General features: G+C 33.0%; 1 protein-coding gene across 3 annotated transcripts in view; it reads right to left on the bottom strand.

The window, feature by feature from the left end:
* Positions 1-3,248: 3,248 nt before the first annotated feature.
* MDM2 (MDM2 proto-oncogene) overlaps positions 3,249-22,586 on the bottom strand; it is a 31,679-nt gene continuing 12,341 nt past the window's right edge. The window contains exons 9-12 of one of the 3 annotated variants that reach the window (XM_074269686.1): positions 20,375-20,532; positions 9,763-9,906; positions 9,116-9,193; positions 3,249-5,418 (exon numbers count right to left, since the gene is read on the bottom strand). In XM_074269686.1, coding sequence (XP_074125787.1) covers positions 4,852-5,418; positions 9,116-9,193; positions 9,763-9,906; positions 20,375-20,532 — 947 coding nt within the window. In that variant the 3' untranslated portion in view covers positions 3,249-4,851. Of the gene's footprint in view, positions 5,419-9,115; positions 9,194-9,762; positions 9,907-20,374; positions 20,536-22,586 lie in introns of all 3 variants that reach the window. The other 2 variants (XM_074269685.1, XM_074269687.1) reach the window with 2 other exon arrangements.

Here is a 22,586-nt window from a genome sequence, read left to right on the forward strand (position 1 = left end):
ATATGAATTCTGTTGTTATTTTTTCTAGGTTATTTAAATAGTTTCTTGGAAGTCTGATTGGTATAGCACTAAATAAATAGATTAGTTTAGGGAGTATTGTCATCTTAATTATATTCGCTCGGCCTATCCTAGAGCACTGAATAGAGACATGCAAATTAAAACAACTCTGAGGTATCACCTGATACCTATAAGATTGGCTTAATATGACAGAAAAGAAAAATCATACATGTTGACAAGAATGTGGAAAAACTGAAACACTGATTCAACTATTCTGGAAATTTAGATCTATGCCTAAAAGACTATAAAATTATGCAATTTTAAATTATAAATTATATTATTATGATTTAATTATATTACAAACTATAATTATAAACTATAAAATTGACTCAAAAGTACCACTACTAGATCTGTATCCCAGAGATTAAAAAAAAAAGGACCTATATGTATAAATATATTTATAGCAGCAAAGAATCGGAAATTGAGAATGTAACCATCAACTGCAAAAAGGCTATTCAAGTTGTGGTTTGTGATTGTGATGGAATATTATTGTGAAATATATCCAGAAAAACCTGAAATGACATGAACTGATACAAAGTGAAATGGGTAGAACCATGAGACAGCAATAGTGTACAATAATCAACTATGAATGATTTAGCTATCTTTAGCAATACAATAATCCAAGACAATTCCAAAGAAATTAAGGTAAAAAAGGGCTATACATCTCCAGGAAAAGAATTGGGAGTCTGAACATGGTACAATGGATGTTTTTTTCTTTTAACTTTCTTTTTTGAGGAGCCTGCTTTTTTTCACGTGACTAATATGGAAATATACTTTGTTTGACTGCACAAGTATAACCTATATTAAATTGCTTGCTTTCTCAATGAGGGGAAAGAGGGAAGAGAATTTGGAACTCATTTTTTAAAATATATTAAAATTTCTTTTATATGTTTAATTGGGAAAAAATCTTAAATTATTTTAAAAGTAAATTGTTGTCCACTCAGCTCAGCCAAAAAGATTCTGATTACTCAGAGGACTTCAGTAGCTCTACCATCTCCTTTAGAGAGATCCTTGAATTGTTATATGTGTTTCCTATGTGAGTATCCCCTCCTCCCTGGTAGGAGGGTGGTAACCTGTGAATTTACCCTTGTGTAAATGAAGGAAACCTTTTTGGCAATTTTCCTTGTTTTGTTTAATTACATGTTTTTGCCTAAAAAAAAAAAGTGATTAAGTATTTTGTCTACATGTGTACATAATAGAAATTTAAGTATTTTGAAAGCTGTGGGTTTTTATCTTTTTAAGAGAAGTAAACTTTTCTGGTTCTACATATGGCAATTCTAATATTAGAAATATATACTGTTAAAAGAAAGAATCCAAATGTCCAAAAATATAATAATTTCTTTTGTTATAAAATAACAAAAAATAAAAAATAACAATTTCTTTGTTGGCAAAGTAATGGGAACTAAGGGAATACTGACCAAATGGAGAATGACTGAACAAATTATGGTATATGAACATATAAAGGAATTGCCATTGTGCTATAAGAAATATAAAAAGGATGATAAAAGATATGATTAGAAGAAACTTAGGAAGATTTCTTTGATCTAATACAAAGTTAAGTGTTGAGTACCAAGGAAAAAAACCTATGTATTTTTAACATTGTAAAGACAAGTCTGAAAAACTTAAAAAAGAGTTCCACAATGGCGAAACACACTTGCAGAAGTGTTATGGGCCAGAACTCTGAACTTGAAATAAGGATTCTTACAAGGTACTAAGTGGAATTGATGAGACAAATGGTTATCTAGTTTAGCATGGTGCTTAAGTTCTCTAAGTTCAGTATGATTGATTTAATCTTACAACAAATAATGGTTTCCTAGTCATATAATGATTGGTTTATACTCAATGTAGAGCACATAAGCTAGAGCCTCAGCCAGGTTCATTCAGAGGCAGAGAAGACAAGAGAACTGGAGGCAGGAGCTTAAGCTCTCAGAACTAAGGAGAGAGATTCATTCAATCTTCACTCAGGCTCCTGGGAGACTGAGGAGGCTCAGAGAGAGAGCTAGAGACAATAAGCAGACTGGAGGCTGAAGCACAAGCCCTTGGACTTGGACACATTCATCCCATCTCTCACCACCTTGATGGCAGGCTCTCCTCCTGCATTTTCTCCACTGAAATCAAGACTCCAGAAGGCCTCTATGAAAGCTAACCAGGCCCCAGGAAAGGAGAGAGGACTTTGAAATAATAAAGGATTTGGACTTTAACACCTGGCTGTTCTTGTGGTAATTGCTCTGAACTGAAACAAAGGCTGCTCCCAGAGACCCCAAGAAAACCGAACAAAGAGAACACTACACAGAAAATTTGTGATGAAACTGTGACCTAAGTCCTGGCACAAAGGTGATAGACTTAGGGTGCAGCCTGAATCTTATTTATTAGACTTGGCCAATTTAAGAATCAGTTATGCTTGACTATGCATGTTTTGTTTTACCTTTTTTTTCCCCCCATGAGAGGAAAAATAATTTTAAAATTTTAAAGCATGCTTTGTGAACTTCAAACCCATTACAGTTCCATTTTCCCCCAATTCATTTTATTTCTAAAACAAAAACAAAAAACCAGTGCCGATATTCTGTGTATATACATCTATACAAATCTGTTTCACAGCTATTCAAAGCTATAGTATTTATACTAATGTTCTAATTGCTTTGTTTCTTTGCTTTCCTTTTAGCCATTTTATATTGCAGTCCTAGTACAGAACTCAAGAATGCTATTTACAGTATCCTCCAGCAATGAAAAACTCACTACCACTCAAAGCAGTCAGGTCTGTCTTTTAAATAATTCTAGTGTCAAGACATTTTCCTTTATATTAAGTGGAAATCTGTAATTCTTTTTTTTTTTCCCTGAGGCAATCGGGGTTAAGTGACTTGTCCAGGGTCATACAGCTAGGCAGTGTTAAGCGTCTGAGGCCACATTTGAACTCAAGCCCTCCAGACTTCAGGGCTGGTGTTCTATCCACTGAGATACCTAGCTGCCCTGAAATCTCCTTTTAGGTCATCCCCAGTCCTGCCCTATTTGTACTCAATGGCACTGTATCTGTGTGTGTGTGTGTGTGTATGTCTCTCTCTCTCTCTCTCTCTCTCACACACACACACACACACACACACACACACCCCTGGAACACACATTCTACGGAAATGATCTGAGTCTTTAGCAATCTGGTTCATTACCAGTCTTCAATTCAAACAGAAGAAACCAGCTTTTGTGTATTTTATTTTCTTTATTAATTTTCACAAACACATTTATAATGAACTTTCAATTAGCTACATGAATTTTTGTGACAAATTTCCAAATTTAAATTAGCTTTCCAGTCAGCAAATTAGTCTGTGGCTCAGAGAATCCACAGACTAAGCAACAATAATTATGAAGGTAAATTTGCTCCCAAAAAGACAAGTCATAATGTATTTATGTTGGAAGTGCCCATATCCAAAATCGTAAAAGTGGATCAAAGCTCACCTTCAATGGCATGGAAAAGTAGAAATTCACGTTAATTATCTGTTTTAAATAATCGTTACTGATTTCTCCAAATATTAACACATTAAAATCAAGCATATCGCAAATGGTTTAACAATAATATTAACCTAACATTTAATTGGCATTTAGCCAGGAAATAAAAATTAAAAAAAAAAAAAAAAATTCTATTATAAGAATGTGCTTTTATGTGTGCTGCTTCCAATTTGTTAAGTTTAAAACTGGATTTGATTATGTTAAAACTCAGACCTTCTACCCGGGGCCATATATCCAGACCAAGATAATATATTTAGTCACATCTGAATTATTTTCAACTTGGTAAAAACAAACACTTTCCAACTCAAATTCTAACTAAGTGAGGTCTAGGGTAAGCTAGTATTCAGTCAAAAGGTCAACACTAAATTGCACTGGAGGCCCTTAAAAATATCTGCCCAGTATGGTCCTTCTGGTGGCAAAGGAATGTAAAAAGAATTAATTAAAATGGACTTTACAAAAGATTGTGTTTATATACACAATAGCAAAAGATCTCGAAGTAATAAATGGACTATCAGGTTTTTATCAACAGATATTTTCTAGATTCTTGGAACTCAAAACAGATAAAAGCTTCAAAGAATCAAAACTATGAAGAGTATCTTATTTGCAACTCAAAAACAAGCATTTTCATCGCTACCTTCTGGCAACAATATTAAACTTAAATAATATTTATTAAATTTATAATTTACACAAAATTTTCAAAAATTCTGATAGTCCCAACTACATAAGACTCTAAAAACTATTTAACAAATAGAAACAGTCAGTCTTCTAACTAGTAATTTTTAATGATGCACACAGTAAATGAGCTAGTTTCCACAAACCCAATATGAGTGTTTATGACTTACTCCCAAATTATCTGACTTAGAAGATAAATCTTAAGAATCGACTAAGGCACAAAGAGGCTAAATGATTCATCCTGGATCAAATTAGTTTCAATTGTCCAATGTGGTTATTTGGACTTAGATCTGTCCAGACTAGTACTCTATCCACTATACCCTGCTGCCTCTATAAGTAATACAAATGAAAACTAATAAAAATAATGCAAAAAAAAAAAAAAAAAAAAAAAAAAAAAAAAAAAAAAAAAAAACAGTAACCAAAATGTTTTTTTTCCCTAAAAGAATAAAAAAATTCTTTCCAAAAAGCAAACTGCACTAGAGATGACTAAAATGGATTAAAATATTCATTTTCTCAGAAAAAAAATGTACAAAAATAAAATTTTAAATAAATTTTGTAAGTCATATGTGAACATTCTTAAGAGCATTTCATATACAGGATTCTATGGTTCTACTTTTAGTACATTTAGAGAAAATAAGTTAACACAATCATTTGAATTGGCTGCCTGCACACTGGACAAGGCTTATTTCTCTTTTTCAATTTCTTAGCACATGTGAAACATGCCATAAGATGTCCTGTCCTTCCATGGACAATGCAACCATTTTTAGGTCGGCTCTGACAGATCACACAGGGCTCTACTGTGCTAGGGGGTAGAAGAGATTCCATATTTTTTTCTTTATCGTGTGCTTCTTCTCTCTCAAATTCTCCATTATCTTCCTGACTACTACAAATGATACTTTTAGATGTTGATGGCTGGGAATAATCCTCACTTTCTTGAGAGTCTGATGTCTGTACTATCTTTTCATCACTTTCCTCAACACATAAATCTTGAGAGTCATTCATTTTATTTTTCTTACAATCTGGAACATCAAAGCCCTCTTCTTCCCCTTGTATGGGACTTTCTAGTTTGTCTTTATCCAAAATTTCACCTTTCTCCTCAGGAAGCCAATTTTCTCGCAAAGCCCAACATCTGTGGCAATGTGGAGGAAGTGGAGGGTTCATTTTATCACAGGAAGTACACTTCCAATAATCCTGCAATGAAATAAGAAGTAGAATTAATCTTGATAGTTCTTAAAACAGCTACGAATAACAATGCTAGTTATAACAATTTAGTCAATCTATTAATATTAATAATAATAGGTTTGCTTTGCCATAGAAAAAAGATTTTGCATTTTCACTCTTTCTATTGTTGTTCACTGGCATTTTGTTTTTTTTATTCACTTTCTTTCCTTTTTGATCTGGTTTTTCTTGTGCAGCAAGAGAATTGTGTAATTCTTATTACTTTTGTTCAGGCCATTTCCTGTTCTTTGCATGTCTATCTGGCTAAGTGGTATAATAAATAGAGTGCTGAATATGCTAGATTTGGCATATATTTTGGCCTGTGTTACATGTATTGGATTGTTTGCCATCTGGGGGAAGGAGGGAAAAGTAGAGGAAAGTCTGAAACACAGGGCTATGCAAGGGTCAATGTTGAGGAATTATTCGTGCATATGTTTTGAGGGTAAAAAGCTTTAAAAAAAAAAAAAAAAAAAAAAAAGTGAAAAGAATTTGTAGCTTATTTTGCAATATCTCATATTCTACCTCACCCTTAACTCTTAGCAACTAACTTCTAAAAACTGAAATTGTGGTTAACTAGTTGTTTTACCTTTTAGAGATTCTATGGTAAGACATTCTAAATTCTGTTAGTTGTAGATCTTTTTTTCATAGGGATTCATCCCTGTTTAATTCTGGCAGGATCTCCTAATATCCATCAGCCATCATGTCTATTTTTATTGTGCAGTGTTCAGAAGAATCTGTTAGCAACCATTTTCCCCCTTCTACTTCCCCCTGTCTTTGATAAAATAGAGATTAAAGTAATTTATAGCAAACTAGTCAAATTATATTCATAGATAATTCCCACTTTACAAATAGTTTGTGCTAATTGCTATAAACCAATTTTTTTGAAAAGAATAAATGTTAGAATAGAAATAATGCTAGAAATGGAAACAAGGTTTCCAGGCCCAATTCAGAAAAGTCTACTTTATTTTTATATAATACAGTCTAATTAATAATACTAGGCACCAAACAATGTCAAAGTGGAAAAGGCTGAGAGGATGGCTAGAATTATGAATAAAAATCATCTAGTGGATAGTCTGGTTCCTTTGCACTATTGAGGCTAGCCCTAGTGGTAAAGCTTGTGTTTGACATCTTCATTACCATTGAGAATTTTTCTTTCATCTCTCTTGGTAAATCTCCCTGTATGTTCTAATGTGATCCATCTTGGTGTTTCACTCATATGTGGCCTCCAATGTTCTTCATGTCCCCAAATTAATTATATTTTCACCTGAAACTAAACTCTTATTCTAAGTATCAAGATGTGTTAGGAAGAAAGCCTGAATAAAAGCAATGTAATGACCCTGAGCTCTGGAAACCTCCCCAAGTAATATCTGCATTTTTTTAAAACAAGTCTGGCAAATTAAAATAAATCCTTAGTTATTTCGGGGACAAAGTGAAATGGAAACATTAAGAAAGTGAATGTTTGGAAGAGAAAATATTTTGAAATAGGTTTGGGAACTACTAAACAGTTGATTGTCTGTAAGTTTATCAACTGCTTAGCTCTACCTACACTTACACGGATAAATAATGTAAGCAATCTCTTCCTATTGAATACTAAGGCCTAACTTTAATGTCTCTTTTACTTCAGTAATCTATGATTTCACCCACATAGCAAAATCTCGCTAAATATAAATAATAAATATAAACATAAATATAACTCTACCACACCACAAAGTTTAATGAGTTACTATTAGGTCTCCCAAATTTATCACTTCTGGTGATAAACTTCTCTAAATTTAGTTGGGTTGGTCCTGAGAGAACACACTTAGGCCTAGACTTCTCATCTTAGTAAGACTCTGCTAGAGCCTGAGTCTCAGTGGAATAACTTTTGAGAATTCAGGATCACTGTATAATATTATAACAAGGCTAAGACTTCAGTGAAGATCTCTCATTAATACCTTACAAGAAACAAGAATAGAGAAAAATATTTTTGGTAAAAGACTAAGTACTTTGCAAATATTACCTTGATCCTCACAATTACCCCGCAAAATAAGTGCTATTATTATTCCCATTTTATAGTGAGGAAAATTGAGGCAGGAAGAGAATATGTGACTTGCCCAGCGTCACACAACTAGCAAGTGTCCAAAACTGGATGTGAACTCAGATCCTCCAGGCCCAGCGCTCTATTCCCTGTATCACTTAGCCGGATAGACATGCGAGGAACAGGAAATGACTTGAACAAAAGTAATGAGATACAAGACACATTCAAGAGACACCAAATAATCCAGTTTAGCTGGAGCACTGAGTCCATGAAAGAAAATAGTGAGAGACACAGGTAGAAAAGCAAAGTGATCAATACATATATTCATATTCAGTGACAAAGAATAGAATGTGTAGTCATCAAATTGTAGTATACAAATGTAACAAAATAGGGTTGCACAATAAGAAACAGTAACTTTGAGAATAACTTGGGAAGAACTGCATGAAATGAGGCAAAGATAAGTGGAACCATATATACAACAACAGTGTAAATTAAAAGAACAAGAAAAAGATGAACCTCGATTCACTAACAAACCAATATGGTTCAGTCTGAAGAGAAGCAGGAGTGTAGGAAAGAATGAAGCAAATAATGGATAGCTAAAAGCAAAATTCTCTGACTAACAGAGTTTAGAGATTAGACCAGAAACGTTAAACACACATCTCACAGATGCACAACACTCCCAAGTACTCCCTGAACCAGACTAAAATGTAACTGGGAAATGTTACAAAATAAATAAATGCAATAAAACAAAAAACATAAGCTAAGTCAATATGCAGCCCACAGAGATCCTGATGTACAGCTCAGTGACCCGTTTTTAGTTTGACATCAATGGACAACTAAAAACAAAAATGATTACATCATCTAAACAAAACTAAGCTTGCCTAGTGTCTATGTTATCTTTTAATATTAAAATGAAATCATAAAGTTATAAAATCATGTATAAGTACTTCTAAAATCATGAGTATATAATATTAAAGTCTCTGTTAGCATGATGAGATAAAACTACTGATAGGTTTATGTAGATTATGTACTTCAAAATATTTATATATAGGACATTATCTAAAACTTTTCAATCAACTTGATCTCAATATATCAATATTAAGAAGTCATCTTAATTTTTAATTTTGTTTTACAACATTAAAATAAAATTAAAATAAATCTTTTCAAGTCATACATTATGATTGTGTTTTTACAATTCTCAAACAGGTCTGTTATGTCAATGATTTGGACATTCTCTATAACAGGAATACCTGTCACAATTTATTTAGCATAAGAAAATCCATTTTCTTACTAAATTACTCTTATAAGGAAAAACTAATTAGCAATATTAAACAAGAAGTTAACATCATATAGTTTCATGAACAAAATCTTCCTCAACATCAGTTAATTAATGAAGAGGAAATCTTATAAGTTTGTAATATAAAAATGAACATTTAAGAAAAAAATTTTAATTGTGCTTCAATAATATGTAGTAAGAAATGTCAGCTTTAAGTCATTAATACGTACTATAATGTTAAAAATAAAGTAAATTTTAAAAATTTCTTACCTCTTAAAACATTAGATACATTTTCCTAATCCTAACCCCAAATTCATACCTCGTTGCCAAATTTTTTTTTTTTTTGGTATCACAGAAAATGAAAATTTTATACTTACGGCTAAGGATATTTCAGGGTCTTCATCAAACGAGTCAGTGTCACTTTCCTCTGCCTGATATACGGTTACCTGGTATATCTAAAACAAGGCCCAACGATTCCATTAATACAAATTTTTACTTCACTTTACCCATAGTTTCCTAGATCTAGTTTCTTAGATTTAGTACAAGTTGTGTTCTGACAATGACGAATTGACCCACAACCAAACAGAAACATGGCTTTGGAGCAAAGCAGAGTCCAGATCAACTCTGCCACATGGAGTAAAGGGCAAGCAATTTCACCTTTTTAAATTTTAACTATAAAATGGGAACGACAATGCTTTGCTACCTGCTTCTCAGTTATAAGGTAAACAAACTGTATGCTTTCAAATACAATAAATGTGAGGTTTTCTTCTATTCATGAGAGGTGAGGGAGGCAGGGAGGCAGGGAGGCAGGGAGGGAGGGAGGGAGGGAGGGAGGGAGGGAGGGAGGGAGGAAGGAAGGAAGGAAGGAAGGAAGGAAGGAAGGAAGGAAGGAAGGAAGGAAGGAAGGAAGGAAGGAAGGAAGGAAGGAAGGAAGGAAGGAAGGAAGGAAGAAAGAAATTTCAGGGATTTTAAGTAACTCATTCATTACATTCAAAAGTTGGAATTAAAATTTCAATTTGCCTACCTCATCATCGTCATCTGTGAGTTCTTGTCCTTCTTCATTGTGACTATAATCTTCTGAATCAATAGACTCAACTTCAAACTCAACACTGAATTGGTCTGAAACTGAATCATCTGAATTTTCACTTAATACACCAGTATCAATATCCTAAACAAAAGAAAAGGAATTTTAACTCGAGAAAAAAAAAATGACCCATAACTTCCTAATTCCCCCCCCCTTGCTTGTCCAATTCCCTTCCCACCTTCAAATCCAATCACAGCACATCAGACTAATTCTTCCTAAAATATTTTCCTTGTACAAAATAGGTCTAAACCTATACTCCTTATCCTGGCATTCTATAATGTAAATGTTTAAAACACTTTCAACCTCAAAATCCAATTCCAGCGAGCCTGTCCCTATCTCCAAATTTTAGCTCTAACCTTTCTTCTTAACCTTGCTCCCTTCCCAGTCATATCCCGTTCTTCTCTAGTTCTTGAGGATCAGCTCAAGTTGCATGTTCCTGGGAAGTTTTTCCAATCACACATTTGAAAATGATCTGTTTGCTGTGAATGTTTGTGACTCATTGTCTGAATTATCCATTTGGCCTCAATATTCTACTTCCCTATACTTATCACAGGTGCATCTTATTTTCCCAGTAAATTACATATTTGTGGACAAGGACTAATCTCCACATTATCTTGCTTCCCGTACAAAACCTAGCACAAAACTTGTGCATACTTGGTGTTTAATCTGTAGACTTGAAAACATGAACAGTTTAATAAATAGAATTTCAGGTTGAATTTGGAGAGGTAAAAGAATGGTCCAATTCACAAAATTCTAGCACTTACCAGAGAGCTTGCCCATTCAAATTCAAATAATTGGTCATATTATTCTATTCTATTATTCATGTTAATCTAGATTGAGATTATTCATAAAATAAAAAAAAACCCTCTTAAAATCCTCAATTTTGAGACAATTCCCATTCTGAGTTATTTCTAAGACTTTCAGGAATCAGGAAAGATTAATGTTCACCAGTATTATGTGTCTTGTACAAGATAAGGTTTAAAGATGGGTTTTTTTAAGACTCTGAGCCCCAGATCTATTAAATTTGTTAATCAAGACAGGTGTGACAAAGATCCTATGGTGGAATGAGATCTAGTCCCATGGTTTAATGTAAAGAACAATGGATTTAGGATTAAAAAAAAATTTAGATTTGAATCTTACTTCAGTCATCAGTATCTGAGTGACTTAACTGCTTAGATTTCAGTCTCCCTATCTGTAATATGAGGTCTACTAAAATATTTTTAAAGTGCCTTCCTACTTCTAAATTCTATCAACTATGAAAAAAACAAGTAATATCTCACTAAAGAGATCAATGGAAACTATATGACAGTTTAACTGCAACTTCTATGGACTTTGGATCTTTGCACAGAAAAATGCAAAGATCAAAATTAAAGAAAATACTTTAATGAAGTAATCAGCCCCTACCTGATAATCTATATCCCAGAGAAGATAGAGGTGGAAGGGGTTTTCAACAAACCACTTCTTTGGTCCATCATCCAGATATGATTGGAGAGACTCCAATTATAATTCATTATAATTACATACATATATGTCTAGTTTTTCTACTAGAAGTCCACATTCTCCATTTGTAACATAAGTTGTTTATGTCACCAGTAATTATACCTCCAGGGCCATCTCCAATGGTCCTGATCTATATATGACCACTGGACCCACAAGGCTTTGGAAGATAAAGTACAGCAGGTGACCTTGCCCAGCCCTCCTTCACTTAAATCCAATTCACTTGCAGGTCATGGAATCACCTCCCTAATATCATGGTCCTCTTCAAAAACGAAGGACAAACAACAATCACCAGTTTGTAGCGCTCCAGTCCTAAGTACAGCCAAGTTAGTAGCCAATGTGTTTGATGCCATATTTCTCTAGCATGGAGAATTCCATAATAAACTTATCATCCCTTCCTCAAATTTTACTCCTCTTTTCCCCATGCCCTTTTTAATCACTATGATTTATCTGTTATGCAGCTGAATTAAAATTCACTTCCAACTTTTCCCTGAAAAAAAAAAATGGTTTACAAATTTTCTGTATGCATCATGTGCATGCATACAAAGAGCTTGAGAAATAATTTTTTAAAGCTTTTTGAATACTGAGAAAACTTTAACACTTTATTCATTAAGAGAATAAAAGAGTTTTAGGCAATTTAATCCTAGTCCACTTTCTACATTGCAAATTTTGGGGAGTAGAAAAGAAGGTTTAAATGCATGACAAGGAAAGAATGCCACTATGTTCTAATTGGTCATTTATCCAGAGGATACAGATGAAGCTGAGCAGCAGAACATTTGCTATTATTTCCTAAGTTCTCCAAGAGAAAGAAATCTTGAATCTTGAAATTAAAAAATCTTAAATCACAGAAGAGCTTCACTAGAGACTATCCTGCATATCTGACTTACAGGTGATTGCTTCTTAAAGGAGAATAAATAGTAACCAAACTCAAACTAAGATGAGTTTGTTGTATCTCCACAGCTAGCACCCACTTGGACAGATAAGCATTAAGTACAGACCTATTTTACCTAAGATTGAAAAAAAATTTTAATTAGCACATAAAAGTATCAAGTTGGAAACTGAATTATCATACTTAATCACTGCCAGAGTTATAAAGACCATGCATTTTTTTTTCTATGCTGGCTGAAGTATAGTATCTCAGTCACAAAGTGGGTACTACATATGTCAATAATACTGACAGGAATTAAGTTTCCAAATGCCCCATATTTTAAAAAATATATATATTTATAGCACTATTTTAGTAACAAAGAACCAGAAGGAAAGAACATCTTTTTATTCAAAGAGATTAAGCTAACATAATTAACTGAGCTTCTGAATATTACTTCTCAAATATTTTGCTGCAACTCAGTTTTTACAATTCATAAAGCATTTTAAGGAAAGGTTTGAAAAGACATGCATTTAATTAACTATCTGAAAACAGATAAACATTTCCTATTTCTAATTAAACCTATATGACTTCTTTAGGCATAGCTGTTCAGAAAGGGTAGAATCTCAATCTGGCAAGAAAAATTTACACTTTATGTTCAATGCCCAACAAATTGACATCAAATAGAAAATTAATACATCCATTTTGATATTCTCATAAATATGAATAGCATAGTAAAAGATGTCACACATCTAAATGGGTGAGCAGCTTATAGGTTTTACTCTGGAGGCAATGAATAAAAAAGCTGGCTGTGTGGGATTCACAATATACTCAAAATCATTTCAAAAGAGACTCGGTCATCTTATCCATTAGCACTCAAAATAAACATAAGCAAATGTACCACCATTAAGATAACTAGCTTATGTCTCAATATCTATTACAGAGAGTAGTAGATAAATTCTACTAAAGAACTTGACAACATTCTTGTCAAGCTAAATCAGTATATACTTTGAAATGCAACAACTTCAAAATACAAGTTATCATAGGGTATAGAGTGAAAATTATACTGGTAAATATGGCTTAGGATCAAGAAATCAAAAGCCAAAGTCAAAGTGGACTCCTAAGAATCCCATATATAAATCAAATGATAAATATAGTTTGGAAGAGCTGAAAGGCACTAAACAGGGCAAGTAAGAAACAACATTAAAAATTTAAATTTGCCATTTCTCAACAGACAGGAAACAAATCACATCAAATCAGCTGTCTGTGGAATCAGTTAACCAGATAAGAGATTGAAATAAGCAACAAATAAGAAGAATAAAAGTACAGACACTGCATATAACAGTAGCTCCTACAAATCTTATCAAATCCAAAACATAGGAAACAGACTTAAGAAACTGGCTAGCACCATTATCACCATTTCTAGCCCAACCTCTCATCTTAATTCTGGCCTATCCTTAATCATATTTTATTTTTACCATTTTGGTAAAAGGAACAAAAATGTCCTTACTTCATTTTAATCCAATTCCAATCTTAATACACAGTAATCACACTAAATAAACACGGGTCTCTTTAAATTCTACTAGTTTCTTAAAAATTCAAATTCTCTATCCCTCCCATTTAGACATGAATTAAAACTGCTTTTCCTTTCTCCATTCCTATTTTTTTGCTGTTAATTCTCCACTTTCTTCACCTTTGATGCTTATAATCAATTTTTCTTCTTCCCTCCTCCCTTCTCCCTCACCCTTAAAACTCAAAATATTTATGTAATTATATGACTTACTATCTTCCTATGGTGATTACATTGAGTTAAATTGTAAAATTCACTTTGGTTTTCATACCTTGATGATGATCTTCCTTCTTGTTGGAAAGCTGCCTTAAGACTGGCTCTCTCCTCCACAAATCCTTGAAATTCCTGTAGACTCATAATGCCCATCTTTTTGTCTTCAAAAAGATTGTATTAGAGACTCAGCACAAAATGGGAAACTAAACTGGTTCTGGGATGAAATTTTATAGTTTTAATTTTTAGAAATAAAATATTTCAGATTTTGTCCTTTCTCCTTTGTTCTAGTAGAAAAATATATAATTCAAACTGATGTTTTTTAGTATAAGATGCTTTTCTTAAATTACTTGCAAAACCATCTTCTTCTTATAGCAGTCATGAAGCTTGACAATGATGTACCTAGGTGAACTGATTAGGATTAACTCTTCCGCTGATTTATAATCTGTCCCTCTTTTTTCAATATATTTAAATTTCCCTATATGCTTTTCAAGGACTTTTTTCTTCTGTTTCCACAAACTTTGACAACATTAAAATTCTTTTTTCCTCTGGATTCAATTTATCCAATTGTTCTGTATCTTTATCCAGTTGTGAAATTTTTTGACTATGCTTCTCTTTCTGTTTCTTCAGTTTTGTCCCCCAAGGAAATAATTCTATTTTTAAAATTTTACCTTTTCTTCAGATATTTCTAAGCTGTTGTTTCAGAAATCTCAGGAAAGGTATCCAAAGTTCTCATTCAGTTCTTTTTTCCTTCTGGTATTTTTTCTTAAATTCTTCACTACATCCACTCTTCCAATATCCACTGTGTCCTAAAAGTTTTGTTTTTGTTTTGCAATATATATACTTCTCTATCTGGTGCTTATGCTTCTATTCTCAAATTCATTTTGACTGTATTAGAACCTTTTCTCTTGTTTGTTCAAGCCTTGGATATTTTTTCCCTAAAATTTTTCTCTTCAAAAAAAATGATAGTAGTTTATTTCTCTCTCTTTTGGGGGCATTTGTTGACAGAAGATTTTTGGATCATTTGGGATCTTTAGAAGGAAGGTTCTCCATTGAACTTTTACTCTTCCATCTTCACAGACGTTCACTAATCCCATTTCTTAGAATTTTGACTCTTGTAAAATAGTCATCACAACAAAGTAGTGAAAGAAACAAAAAACCCAGAAATCGCCTCAACCAACAAACACTACCTCATTGGCAAGTTGGCACATATGGCAGTCAAAGGCAACACCAATTGAATACAAGCTCAATTGTAAAACTACAGAAAAATGCTGTAAGACTACAAGCAGTATTACCTCAAAAACAATGAAAAGCTGTTAAGAAAACAATCCAACAAAGCTGCTTTGAGATCCAGATCAAACCAGCTCATCCTGAACGAACTTCCAGATAAAACCAGATGGAAATCAGAGCGACATAAAATAGCAGAATTGTGAGAATTTTTATGGTAAGTATATCATTCCCAAGATATGAAATCGCCACAGACTTCATATACAATAAAATTTGTAAAGAAGTGGCAATTATACTAAAATCAGAAAGTTGGGAGCTACTGGAATTGGCCAATTAGATATACAAGAAATCTGTGCTATGGGAAACAATTTCTAAAGCTCTCAAGGATCAATTATAACAAGATAACCAAGAGGTAAAGATTCCTAAAGATTGAAAAAGTTGTTGATCTTGCTTTTCTCCACCTTCCAACCCCCCTCCCCCACCAAAACAAAAATATGTGGGGAGAGGAATAGGAAGGAATTGAGAAGATAGCAACTTACACTCCTTTTATATGCAAATAGCCCACATGCTCATATCCATAGTAACCTCAACAAAAACCACAAAATGGTTATTTTCTTAGACAATTTTCTACAAAAAACCACAACTTTAGTCAACTCTAAAGCCTCAAAGATACAAACAACACAATACCCCCACTATTTATTATTCACTGATTTTTCTTCTTTGGAGAGTGGGTCTCCTCAACCAGTCCAAGATGAAGAACATACAGCATCCACTAAACAAGCCTGATCCAAAACTGACTTCAGTTTGCTCCGTCTATGGATCTGGGACAGTTTGTTCCTCCTTAGGTAGCCTGGTGGTCTTCCACTCCCAAAGTCTGACCACACTGGTGCTGGACTTAGCTCACACAAATAGCTTCAGCCATACTGCAGCTCAGAACTCCCGAACTCAAGAAGATCCGTCAGCCTACCCCAGTAGCAAGAATTATAGATGTACACCATCATGCCTGGCTATTATTCAGTGATTTAAAAAAAGAATTTGACTTAATAAAACAAAACACAGACTTGAAGAAGGGAGGCACATATCAAAATCACATCACATAAGGCTCCAAAGTAAATATAACTATAAGGATAATATTCATTGATTACTAATGGCAAATAACACATAATAGAAAATGTACTATTACACAAAGTCTGAACAAAGAATTCCTTATCAATTACAAGCCTATCCAAATGCTTCTAATCAAATAGACTATTTACGATTTGCATCATCCCCTGGAACACTACACAAAATTTCAAATAAACTCACAGCAATGTGAGAATGGTCTAACCATCCGTAACAGGAAAAAATAACGGATTAAAATATTACCTAGACAATGCCAGATTGGCCAGATGGCCAATCAAATAAGTTTGCCAATATTTGTAGGATAGGTGTTCCAGAGGGAAAGTGAATTTGGATATGGATGAAGTGGAGATGAGATTAAGTAGGGATGGATTACATTCAGAAAATAAGATCATGGATTCAATGATTCTAAATTGCTTGATGATGCAAAAACCTATTTTAACACCAGTGATAGATACTAAATGATTCTCAATCATGAAACAATGATTGTCAGGAATAAGAAAGTAAGTTATCAATGGGGAAATTCACTGTATTAAATACTTCATAAAAATGAGATGTCTGTAAAATGCTTTGCAAACCTTAAAACACCATATAAATGCTAATGGCTATCATCATCATCACCACCACAAATTAACTATAAAAAACTATTCCTCAATGGTTAAGTGGTAAAGGATATCAATTTTTCAAAAGAATTACAAACTGTGAATAAGCATACAATATACTCCAAATCACTATTAATAACAGAAATACAAAGTTACAAGTCTGCAGTTTCATCTCATACTCAGCAAATCATAATAAAAAATGAAAAGTCAATGCTGAAGGATATATGGAGAAAACAAACAGATGAATACACTATTGGTGAACCTATAAACTGGTCCAACCATTCTGCAAAACAATGTGGAACCCCTAAGTCATTCATAATCTTTGACTCAGAGATCCCAATGCTGACAGCATAGCTCCAGGGGAGAAAAAAAAAAAAATACAAGTAACTCTCAAATACAGAAAAACAATCATAGCAACACTTTATGCAGTTACAAAAACTAGAAACAAAATGAGTGTCCATTAACTGGGGAAATAGTTAAACAAATTGTGGAATATGAACATAAAATATCATTGTAACATGAAAAACAATGAGAAATTTAGGAAAAAAAAAACACGACTAATATGAATGCAAAATATGAAGTAAGCAGAAGCAGAAAAACAATTTATTGTTGTTGTTGTTCAGTCGTGTCCTAATCTTCATGACTCCATTTGGGGTTTTCTCGGCAAAGATAATGGAATGATTTGCCATTTCCTTCTCCAGCTCATTTTACAGATGAGGGAACCGAGGCAAACAGGGTTAAATAACTTGCCCAAAACCACATAGTTAGCACGCGTTCTGGGCCAGGTTTGAATTCAGGAAGATGAATCTTCCTAACTCCAGGCCTGTCACCCTATCCACTGTGCCATATAGCTGCTCAAAAAACAACATATACAAATGATAAACAAAGTGAATTGAAGCTACACTTAAAGGCAAACACTTAAAATCTAATGACCAATACTGGTCCCTCCCCAGGAGAAAATATACTTCTCTTCTTTCTGAGAAAATAAGGAACTGTGTGTTTAGAATGCTGTAGAATACTGTCAAACACAACTGCTGACAGTTGGTATTGTTTACTTTTCTTTGTTACTATATATATATATATATATATATATATATATATATATATATATATATATATATATATATATATATATATATATATATATATATATATATATATGTATATATGTATGTTGGGAGGGAAGAGAAAATATAAACTGAAAGAGTGGCAATGTAAAACAAAGAATTAATAAAATTATTCGTAACAATTCAGCTGTACCACTTTGATCTCAAGTCAAGGGATCTGATTCATCCCTTTATTATTATAAATCGATTCTTCCCTCAGTTGCCACCTCTTTTCTCCAAATAGCCTACCAAATCCCTTTTCCTCCTAATACTGTTTTCACAATTCCTTTATTATATTCTCAGACTTTGATAGCAAACCCAAATCTTTCAATTCTGACCCAGCAAAACTCCCCCATTCTTCCTGTATTCTCCTCATCCATAAATATAGGAGAAAAAAAATCTAAAAAAGGACTTTGGCCAGACTCAATCTATACTAGTAATCTACTAGCCTTTCCTCTCTCTCTCATAAGGCCTGCCCCTCGAAGTAGGGGTAGAATTTTGGGATCCAAGTTTGAATGAGTAAATTTTGAGCCCAGTTCCAAAGAGTCTGATGAAAGTAGCCTAAGTTTTAACGGAGCAAAAGGTACTCCAGATTCCCACAGACTGATCAAGGCTCTAAATCAGTTAAAGAACAGAAAAAAAAATTCATAAAAGTTACCTACTATCAGTGAAGGAACTAAAAGTATCCAATGAGAGGCAGCATGTTACAATGAAGAAGTCCTTAACCTTTTTGTATCATGCAGTCTAGTGAAACCCATGGACCCCCTCCTCAGAAGACTATTTTAAAGTAATTGAAGGAAATGTTAAATTTCATTTAGAAATTTGATGAAAATAAAGATGTAATTTTTTCTCATTTAAATCTTATCATGGGCAACCTGAAATCTATACATGGATGGGTCCATGGATACCAACTCAAGAACAAATAGTAAATAGAGCTGGTCTCAGAACTCAGTGCTCCAAGCAATTCTGTAAGACTTTAAATTACAGAATAGCTGCTAATTTGCATGACTAGAGAGGATGCCTCCTCATCTGGGACTCATTTGGAATCAATAAACTCACATGGTAAGATTACAAAAAAAAAAAAAGTGTTCTACCACAAGGTGCTGAGAATTACATTATACGATGACAAGCATTTGAGGAGTATTATATCTAATTCTGGGTACTACATTGTTTGAAGAAATGGTGAAAAGTTAATATTCAACTTGGAGTATGAATATGACTATGATGGGAGAAATACTCTATATCACTACAGGTTTCATTAAAAGAAACAGGAATGTTTAGCCTAGAAAAAAATAACATTTAGTAGGGGATACTGTAATCTTCAAACATATAAAGCACTGCCATATGGAGGCAACATCATAATTGTTTTGACTGGTATCCAACTGATAAAAATTAAAGAGGAGTAATTTTAGCTCAAACTAAAAGAAAAAAAAAAAAAATCTCCTAAAACTGAGAGTATTCAATGGCCCAGAGAAAATCTTCACTTAGGTTGAATGATCAATGATTAGACATCCTGGAATTAAACTGGGAAAGAATTAATCAAGAGGATGTCTCAATCTATGGTTCTCTGATTAAAAGACATTGTATCAAGGATACTTACAACCAGTTACATAGTGAAATAGCTAGGAACACAGCTGAAATAATAGTTAACTTCAAAGATATGAGACAGCTAGACGGACAAATTGGAAACCAAAGCCATGATTTAATTTTCCATCAACATCTCCCACAGTATTGAACACAGTAGGTACTAAATAAAATGTCTCTTAAATTTACATGGAAATCAATATACTGTCTTGCCATACATAATAATGTCACATCAGTATTTTCTTCCATCCAGCTAAATCTGAACTTTTCTCATTTTCAAAGCTATCACACTATATGTGATAGGTGAGTAGGTGGTGAATATAACTAACAATGACTTACTTGCTGGTAGCTGAAACATAAGGCATTGCCTTAAGTTGTAACTAAGATTTCCAAAAAAACATGCAAATCCTAGTAGTTAAAACCAGCTACAATGCTCAGACCCATAAGAACAATAGATATCTAAGTTCAAATTGGAGGATGGGAGGGAGTGTTCTGCCCTTGATTTTTAAACTTTTCCAATCATTAGAATGAAATTGCTACAAGTTCCTAAAATCTATTTAAGTTTGATTCTTTTAAATGTCTTTCATCAAGTTTAATAATTTTATCATCAAATCATATCCCTAAATAATCTTATACAGCTGCTTTCCTTAAACAGAAAATATTATTTCAAGTTTAAAAGCTCACACCTATCTTTGAAAAAGTTCTTTCAAACCACCTTTACCTACATTTTTGCTAACAAGTTATCTAATCTATTTTAATAAGCAATGATTACCGGACTTGAAGGGATTTCTGTTGAGTCACTGCTATTGCTTCTTTCACAGCATATCTCACTTATGACACACAGAGCACAGCTTTCATCAAATGTAAGGGAAATACTATCTGATTTATGCCGTTTTCTGTGTCTTTCACCAGGCAATTCATCCGAATTTTCTTCTTTGTAAGAAAATAAGAGAAAATGTGTTAATTTATATAATTATTAGCTAAAAACCATGCTTCATGTACATTTATATTGAAACTTTTTTCATCAAAAATTATAGGCATAATGAACTAAAAGGCAACACAAAAATGTTTGAAAAGAAAAAAAATAGCTCTACTGAAACTTCTCAATCTTTTAAAAAACCATCTAATATTATATCTTTTACAGAACTGTTTCTCCATAAGTAACAATTTATAAAATTCATAAAGAGGTTTTCATCTTTAAGATCCTCTGTAAGGTTTTGAAAATAAAAATCTTTAATTAAAAAAAAAATCTACTGTATGTTACACCCAATATGATATAGAAATCTATCTTATCCTATGGGAAAATAGCAGAGGAAAGGGATACAAGAAGGGAAGAAGGGGACAGAAGAGGCCATATTGAGTAAGGAAGTAGACAGAAGCAAAACACTTTTGAGAAAGAACAGGGTGAAAAGACAGAAATATACAAGAAGAAATGCAATTAGCAATAGTAATTGTGAAAAGAATTTTAAAGCAAGTTTCTCTGATGAATTCCTAATTTCTCAAATGATTGGAAACTGAATCAAATTAATAAAAAATAGCCATTCTCCAATTGACAAATGATCAAAAGATATGATCTATGCCCAAAGGGCTATAATATCATATATTTCTTTTGACCAATATAGGTATAATACATATATATATATGTGTGTGTGTATATATATAGTGTGTACGTATGTATTTAAATGTAAAATGTATGTATCTGTATGTATATTGACTTATGTATAAAAATATTATAATGTATAATATATACATATTATTACATATGTATACACACATACATACACAACACACACAATATAAAATATAAAAATAAGCAAAGATGGGAAATACCCATCAATTGGAGAATAGCTAAATAAACTATGGTATGTGATTATAATGGAATATTATTCTCTGGGAAATGATGAGCACAGTGCTCTAAGAAAAATCTGCAAAGTCCTCCATGAACTCAAGCAAAGTGAAATGTGTCATGCACAAAGTAATAGCAATGTTGGGAAATGATCAGCTGTGAATGACTGCTATTCTCAACAATACAATGATTCAAGACTGCTCTAAAATGATGATGAAAAATGCTATTCCTACCCAAGAAAGAACTGACATTATGTCTGAATATAGACTGAAGCATACTTTTTTTAAACTTTATTTTTCTTAAAGGTTTCTTCTTTTGAGGGAAAAGGAAGGCAAGAAATCGGTTTTCTGTTACAATATACTTTTATGGAAATGTTTTACATAACTCCACATGTGCCTTCTCAATGGGAGGAGGGTGAGGGTGAGGAGTAAGAGAGAGAAACTGGAACTCAAAAGTTTTTAAAACAAATGTTAAAAACTGTTTTACATGTTACAGGAGAATAAAAATTAAATTTTTTTTAATTAAAAAAAAATAAAATCCTCTATGTTGACAAATACCATATTTCTAGAATATGAATTTTTATTGTTGGTTATCTCAAAAAAAAGAACAAAACAAGTTTATTGCAAAAGTGGCTTTAATCATTTAATTTCTAAATTAATCTAAATTTAATTTAATCAAAATAAGTAAGAGCTACTCCTCCCTCCTCCCCCATGGCAACTGGGGTTAAGTGACTTGCCCAAGGTTACACAGTTAAGAAGTACTAAGTATCTGATGAGAGCAGATATTAACACAGATGCTCTATCCACTGCATCACCTAGCTGCCTCAAGAGCTACTTTTAAAAAGATTTTACTTCTATGACTTTAAAAAAAAAAGCAAAACTAAGCTTTATTAATATTTAATAAAGCTTAGTACCAATATCCTTACTTAAGATGGGTCACTTATTATGACTAACATCTGAGGTATTCTAAGGGAATAGTGGGAGAAACAGCACACAAAAGGATTGAGACTGGCACCTTCATTCCTTTATTTGCTTTCAGCATATAACATATTGTAGCTGGTTAAATGGATTTACAGTATTATCTGGGTTTATCTAGACTAACCCTCACAAAATAGACAAGTAGCTTAAAAAAGATTCCC

This window comes from Sminthopsis crassicaudata, chromosome 5 (assembly GCF_048593235.1).
Source record: "Sminthopsis crassicaudata isolate SCR6 chromosome 5, ASM4859323v1, whole genome shotgun sequence".
Classification (NCBI taxonomy): domain Eukaryota; kingdom Metazoa; phylum Chordata; class Mammalia; order Dasyuromorphia; family Dasyuridae; genus Sminthopsis; species Sminthopsis crassicaudata.